Raw genomic sequence first — 8038 nt, 5'->3', positions numbered from 1 at the left:
AGAAGTCAATATTTATATTATCAGCATCTAAAAAATATGCTTCTCAAGTCGATAATCACAAGGCAAATGAAGATTATTCCCTTGTCTTTTCAAGAAATAGAAAGGATAATATAAACAAATATGATAGTCTTGAAGTTTTTGTAATTGTTTACGATTTTTGTTGCAATTTTTGTATTTTTAATATTTTTTTTTTGAAAAAAAAATATGCAACAGGTTTGATACATTTAAAAAATTCAGAAACCAATAATAGCAAGGTCAATAATGGTAGAATTTATTTTAAATAATTATAAGGAAATTATAAAAGTTCTGCAATCTTCTTGTACCTCTATAATAAAAAATTTAAAATTTTAGTTCATGTTGAAAACTATAAACTAGATTAGAATTTTCCTTTCTTGTTATTCTACATGGCAATTAGGATAACTAGATGGCAACAATAACATCATTATGGGAATAAAATTTGAAAGTGAATCATATTGAGAATATTTTTTTAGCAATAGTGTTATTTTGGCAAAAAAAACTCCTCTCCTTGACGCTGGAACATGTTGTTCCCCTCGCAGGGAATTTGATAGTTCTTTGCCTTAAAACAATGACGACCCTTGGATTAAAGTGTAATTGTACTTGTTTGAACCTCTTTAACCTCTTTCTTCATGAAATTTTGTTAACTGTCATGCCAAGAACTGCGTGCAACGGTGCAAGTATTTGTTCACTTGAGATGTTTTTTTTGTTTTTAGACTGGGAGTGATCCTTTGGCAGCTTTGGCTGACTCTTCTTTCCTACTAAGTTAGGTGCTTCATGATAACCGGCCCGCATACAGTTTGAGACTTTGTATCTTAGAAATTGTTCTACTTAACTATTGCCTTTGATCTTCATCTACTTTGCATCTGGTTTATCTGTTGATGTATGAAGGTGGAATTTGGACTTTGTTATAAACTTGGATTGAAGCTCCAAACTTCAATCTTTGGATTTATCTGTTTTTTGTTTCTTAGAAACGGAGACAAGGTCCATCACTTTTCTTTTTCTTGTTTTTTTTTGGTAGTTGATTAAACAGCTATACACTTTTTGTGAAGATAACAATCAGAGCACAAGATTTGGTAGAATTAAAGGCTTCGTTGTGTAACTTTTCATTTTTCAGATATTCATAAGTCAAAGTTTGACAAATTCTGAAAAATCCTTTCTCCTTTTTAGATACACTTTAGCAGCTCTTTTTGTGTAGTATCATATATTAGTAAGCTATTACCATCTAAGTCATCGACAAGTTAAGAGTGCACAAACAAGGATAAATGAAAAAGTAAAGTGAAAATTTCAATTAAGCTTCACTAAATTCACCAAAGATTAAAAAAAAAATACTTCTTCCTTAGTGTATCGATCCAAAAAAAAATCAGACAAATATTGATCTAATAGGATGGTCTTCTAAAACTATGCTTACGGTGCTTACAAAGCCAAATAAAAGGAAGGCTACTGCAAAAGATACCAGTTCGGAAACTAACCAAAACTTGTCCATAGAAACCAGAGGAATACATCTAAATAGGATTGCATCCATAACCATTGTTTGTGCATTCAATTGTTTCATCTCTATGTGGGAGATGCAACATCAGATGTAACTGAGGCGGCATAAAGAATTTTCCAAACTTGGAGAGAATCCCTTGAAGCAAGGGTATTAGATGTAGTCACAACTCAATTTTCTCAATATAGTGCTCCAATTTGTCTCAAGAAATATCAATGGCAAGAGATACAAGAACTAAATTTAAGACCGACTCCTCTGACTTGGCCATTAACTTATCTTGTAGCAGATCAGACATGAACAATTAACTGCACATGTTCAATGATGTCTAAACACAATTGCTAAATGAAAGAGAATATTAGTACTCATTACATAGCCGTTTAGGTTGTAGCTGATTCCTTCTATAAGCATACTGTCAAGTTATCTTGACTAGACAGAGAAGAGTTTCTGGGCATGACTATATCTGTTCTTAGCTTTTAAGAAGCAATCATACCTTTCCAGAAGCATTGCTGAATTACAGGAGTTGACAAGCCTACGCGAAAATCATTACTTCAGGTTACCTTAAAAAAAAAAAATCAGCCCAACAGGAAACAATATCTGGAAAAAAAAATAAAGCTGTCAGGTTTTTTTTTTTTTTTTTTTTGCCGCCTCTAACTTTACTATGCTTGTCGTGTTGTTAGCAGGACAGGCACAGTTTTAGACATTCCGTTTGTAGATCAACAATTAATCGATTTTTTTTCATGGATAATCTAAGGAATTAGCCTCATAATTGCAGGATTTCTTCTATCCACGTGGATGACTTTTATCTAACTCATAAATGCAAGAATGGCAACTTTTGGCTACAGGCAATGTTGCATTATTTCAATAGATAGTATATTAGAACTTAGAAGCATGGTAGACCTGTTGATTAATGTTGCTCTGCAGGAACTGCAAAGAGTCGCAATCAGCAAGCTCTTCGGCTTATGATTTAGATGGGCAGCAAGCAACCATAATGAAACATGGCATGGCATGGGAAAGGCGACGGAAACTCAAGGGCCCGGGGAGAAGGCAGTTTTTGTTGTGGATTGTAAGACATGGAAGGCTGCTCACCAACTCAGAGAAGCACAACAGACACCTGCATCCTATTGGACAGTGTGAGATTTGTGGGGCAAAAAGTGAAACTAATATTCATGCGCTACGTGATTGTGAATGGACAAGTGGTATCTGGAGCAAGTTAGTTCAGCAGAAATATTGGAGGGAGTTCAAGTCAAAATCTCTAAATCAATGGGTAGATTGGAACATTAAGGAAGGCGAAATAGGTAGCAACAGGGAGATTTTCTGGCCTCTATTGTTTCAGCGGGTGGTTCATTGGGCATGGACAGCTAGGAATGAATGGATACATCAGGGCCTGGATAGGAAAATGAGAGTCCGTTCGGAACAGCTCGTGAAGCAAGTGATTGATGTTCAGGAACTAAATTCAAACTTCCACGGGACTGGAAGAAAGCAGCTGCAATACATTAAATGGAAAAAACCCAAACAAGGATGGGTTAAACTAAATGTTGATGGAGCTTCTAACCACAATCCAGGGAAAGCTAGTGCTGGAGGGTTGATCAGAAATGAATATGGTCACTGGATTGAAGGATTTAGCGCTAACCTGGGTAATGCAAGTAATGTGGCTGCAGAGCTTTGGGCTATTCTTCTGGGACTACGAATTGCTTGGAATTCAGGATATAGAAGAGTAGTCATTGAGTCAGATTCCAAGGTCGCTGTTTCATTGCTTGAGTCAGCTTCAAATGAGAGCCAACATTGGAACATGGTAGCAGAGATAAGAGACATGTTGAGTAGATTGGAACATATATGGCGAGAAGGGAACAGTTGTGCGGATCACTTAGCTAAATTGGGGAGATGTTTAGGGACCCATTGCAGCAAGGATGTTTGCGGAGTGGCTTGATCAACATGTAATAAAAAAAAAAAAAAAGAGTCGCATTGTGGTAATAGGAAAAAATGGCGTATGTATAGGGTCAACTTTGGAATTTGGTCTAGTTATGTCTGTTAATGTAATTTTAACAAGATTTAATATACATCTAAATAATTATTTATTGTCATGTATTAAGTAAATATCATGAGAGTCACACGTACATTAAAACTTAGAAAGTATAGAATTACACATAAAATTACGCAAAAAAATTTACCAACAACATAAAATTAGATGAAACTCAACTAAAGCATTTCTAATTATTTTTTCATCCATCCAACGATCCCTAAGCAATTAATATTACAAAGGTACTTAAAGTCTTTATGGGGTGAGAGGTTAATATTTCGAATCTTACCTCCCATCAATTATTACTTCACGAGACTTCTCCAAATTCAACAAGTGACAATGGGCACCGTCTAGTTTTCTTTGGTTCCTAATGATCTAATTGAGTCTGTCCCCTTCCTAAAAATGGAAAAATGTGATGTTGATAATATATATATATATATTTACACACACGTGCCAAAAGGATCCAACATCTTATGTCTGTCGACAGGCAAGTGGGAGGATAGGTGGGCCCCCTTGCTACGTGGCCGAAGGCCGCTGGCGACTATTCAGATGTGTGATATATATTCATTCTGCACTCTTGACCACACATACGAGCTCATATATCCATTCGCTAACTACACCAAATAAAGTAGAGAAGAGGAAAGAGAACATCTTTCGATCAAACACGCAATATAGCACCAACGAAGGTAAAATGGCTACACCCGATGCAGTCACCGTGCTTAAGTACTCTTTAGTGTCACCGCCGTCGTCTGCGGCGGTCACTGCAATGTCTCTTCCTTTAACATTCCTTGATATGCACTGGTTGCACTTTCCCCCTATTGAACGCCTCGTCCTTTATGAAGTACCTCAGCTCTCTAGAGCACATTTCATCGAGCACATCATTCCTAAGCTTGAACATTCGCTCTCCTTGACGCTCCAACATTTTCTTCCCCTAGCCGGGAATTTGATAGTTCCTTCCAATTCAAATTCCGGCACGCCCGAAATTCGTTACAAAAGTGGAAGTTCACTAGCACTAATCATTGCCGAGTGTACCACGACTGATTTCAATTATCTTACAGCAAACCATGCACGGAATTGTTGTGATTTTCATCCTTTGATTCCTGAATTGAAACCATCTAATCAGGATGATTCCGGATCCACAGCCTGGACTACCCCGGTTCTTGCTCTTCAAGTTACACTATTTCCAGACTGTGGAATGTCTGTTGGAATCTCAAACCACCACACTGTCGGAGATGCCGGCAGCGTTTTCAGATTTATGAAGACGTGGGCTGCTTTATGCTCCAAATGTCTCGAAGATAATATCGACAGAGATGATGTTGCAGCAACTCTAGTAAGTGATTCTCCACCATGTTACGATAGGACTATGATCAAAGACACAAAGGGACTTAGCTCAATTTTTTGGGACCAAGGGGTCGTCTTCATAAAGCTTTTTCAAAATGAGAGTTCTACTGATACTACAGCAAAACCGATGACCAAAACAGACAAAGTTCGCAGATCTTTTGTTATTAGCAGAAACAATATTGAAAAACTCAAGAGCTTAGCCCTGCAAAAACGGCCACAATTAGTTCATTTATCATCATTTACGGTAATTTGTGCCCATGTTTGGACTTGCTTGGTAAAATGTCGTGGTCCAAGTGGAGAACAAGTGGGTGAAGGTGAGGCGGAACACTTTTATTGCCTGGCTGATTGTAGAGGACGTATGGATCCACCTTTACCTTCCAACTATTTTGGCAATTGCCAAACACTTATTAGGAAAAATGAAAAAAATGGAAAGTTAATTGGAGAAGAAGGATTTCCAGTTGCAGTTGAGTTAATCGGGGAGGGCATTCATCAGAGATTGAAGAACAATGATTCACTCTTCGATGATGCTGACACGTGGTTGCTGGAGCCTGCAGGTATAAATTTGGGCAGGCTTGTTTCCGTGGCTGGCTCACCAAGGTATAACTATTACAATCTGGATTTTGGATGGGGAAAGCCTAAAAAGTTCGAGTTCATTTCGATTGATACTTCAGGGGCCATTTCTCTTAGTGGGAGTAGAGAATCAGATGGAGATATTGAGGTTGGCTTATCCCTTTCCAAGCCAAGAATGGATGCTTTTACGGTTATTTTTAACGACCGGCTTAATTCTCTGTAAAATTCTACGGTAAAAGTTAATTTTGGGACGCTTGTATGTCGTTTCTAGTTTTTGGTTGCTACGTACTGGTAACAACTTTATTTGTTAGTACTACCAATTATGATAATACAATGAGATTATCTTATACACTTGATTTCTTGAATTATAGAAGATCTTAGGATCTGCAAAGAGCAATTATGCCTAGGAAGGGTAAATCGGTCTAGAATAAGACTTATGAATGAAAATTTGTTGTATTCAATACGAGCCCCCACGTGAATGGGCTGGTGGTTGGCGCCTCTTCCTCGGATCCTCATGTCCCGGGGTCGAATCTCCGCAGCAACATCGGCTTCTCCGTGCATCTAACGTGCTAGGTCTAGTTGGGGCGCTAGGCCGGGCCGAAGTGGGATTAGTCAGGCCGCCTTTAAGGACTTGATCCGGACACCCACTCCGTCAGAAAAAAAAAAAAAAAAAATAAGCAATGTGGTATCTAGGAAAAACATGGACGGGAAGCCTCTTCTATCATGCGTGGCAACAACAGGTACTGTGTTGACAATAATATAACAAATGTCGTATAATCTTGTCGTGTTATATTGGAATATGTCCATCTTTTTCTGATTTCCCTAGATCTAACGAGGTATTTGTTTCCACTGACAAGTAAAAATTGTAAGAAATCAATTCCGTTCCTTTTAAAATAATTTTTTTTTTTTGTGAAAGACATGAATAAAACTATATAGAACCGTTGGAACTTGGAAATGAAATAGAATAAACGTGGACTTTTCAAAAGATTGAAATATCCAGTCTCATGCTTACAAGTGAAAAAAACTATGCGGTCTCAATTGTGGAAGTGAAAATCTAGCACATTTTTTCAAAATTAAAAAAAAAAAAAAAAATCTAGCACATCAAATGTGTAGCTTTGGACGATAATTGATGGATTGTATAGTCAAAAGTAACGGCTTAGAAAGATCAAAAACTTGATAATGACCGATAATTGAGACTTAGAGCCACAATAATTTGAACGATAATTGATGGATTGTATAGCCCAAACTCCAAAGTAGTGGACTAGTAAAAAGAAAAACTAGAGAAAAGTGACGTGACACGATGACAATGCCACTAGAGAAAAGTCTTTTGAGTTGGAATTTTGTTACATGACAATGCCAGTCCCCAGACAGCAGTTTACCCACTCAAACTCAGTTCATCCACACATTAGCCACCTAAGGGACCATCAACCTTTTCAATCATCTGTGTACTAAGGGACTGCACATTAGCCACCTATTTCACGTTAGATCAATCATGTCGGCTGGGGAAATTAAAGGAGTTCGCACAAGTGAACAAGAAAAATACACCGACGGAAATGATAAGGAGAATATCATTCCAAAGATTGAAGATTTACTCTTCATTGACACTTGATTATTTCCTTCCCCTAGCTGGGAATTTGATAGTATTCCTTCTAATTCAAATTTAGGCATGCCCAAAATTCTTTGCACCCATAAAATCATAGCACTAATTTTTGCCAAGTGTACCACCATTGATTTCGGTTATATCTTATACCAAGCCATGCACGAGAGAGTTGTGGTTTCGATACAAGTTTGAGGTTGGCAAACAGTTAAGTAAAAATATCTCAAGAACTAAAAAAATTTGCAAATATTATTTGCTTGCATCATAAACACATCTTTTAACTATCGTTTTATCTCACATACATCACATCACATCACAAAAAATACTATCATATCATCTCAAATGATTTTTTTCAAGATAATCTCATATCCAAACACACTCTATATGGCTTCAAAAATAAATTAAAATTACTGAAACTTTTTAATGTCCTATCAATTTATTTATTCATGCGCCCAAAACAAATGGGATTTCTTCATGTAGGCCATGTTATCAGAAAAAAATACTCTGATATCGTTGCATCAATAAGGCTCCTTGCCATTGGTTAAAAGTGCACTGGTCCAGACTGAAGAAGGTTGGGCCAAAAATTTTCAGACAAGGCAGAAGAAAACGTAACTTTCGAGATTCCAGGCCCAATGCAAGTCATCTTCCATGATCTGTCAGATGGCTCCTTCTATCGATAAAATAACAAAATAGATGATAAAAAAAAATTAGTAGGTTTAAATTGCACTTATCTACCCTGAAATATCATTATTACGTCCCTCATGTTTGAGTCAGATTAACATATCCAATTAAGAAACAGAAAAAAAAAAAAAAAAAAAAAAGAGTTGGGAAGTGACAGACGAAGGAGAATTAATGCATTTCGAGACGTATGACAATTTGCAATTCTCTGGACCAATGTTATCATGTATTTGCTGAGAAGCTTTGGATCCTCTTAAGTTTGCACAAAGGGCATTGAACCGAATCAACAACACAGCAAAAATTGATAAAGGATCTGAGTTGTCATCTCAAA

The 8038-nt window shown here is 37.0% G+C and overlaps 1 protein-coding gene across 1 annotated transcript; it reads left to right on the top strand.

Annotated features, from left to right (window-relative positions):
* The first annotated feature begins 4212 nt into the window (after positions 1-4212).
* Positions 4213-5655, top strand: LOC113771729 (malonyl-coenzyme A:anthocyanin 3-O-glucoside-6''-O-malonyltransferase-like). Its single transcript, XM_027316296.1, has one exon. The coding sequence runs from the start codon at positions 4213-4215 to the stop codon at positions 5653-5655; it is 1443 nt and encodes a 480-aa protein (XP_027172097.1).
* Positions 5656-8038: the final 2383 nt, after the last annotated feature.

Source organism: Coffea eugenioides, chromosome 5 (genome assembly GCF_003713205.1).
Source record: "Coffea eugenioides isolate CCC68of chromosome 5, Ceug_1.0, whole genome shotgun sequence".
Classification (NCBI taxonomy): domain Eukaryota; kingdom Viridiplantae; phylum Streptophyta; class Magnoliopsida; order Gentianales; family Rubiaceae; genus Coffea; species Coffea eugenioides.
Note: the sequence above shows the minus strand (reverse complement) of the source record. Positions and strands in the feature narration are given on the sequence as shown.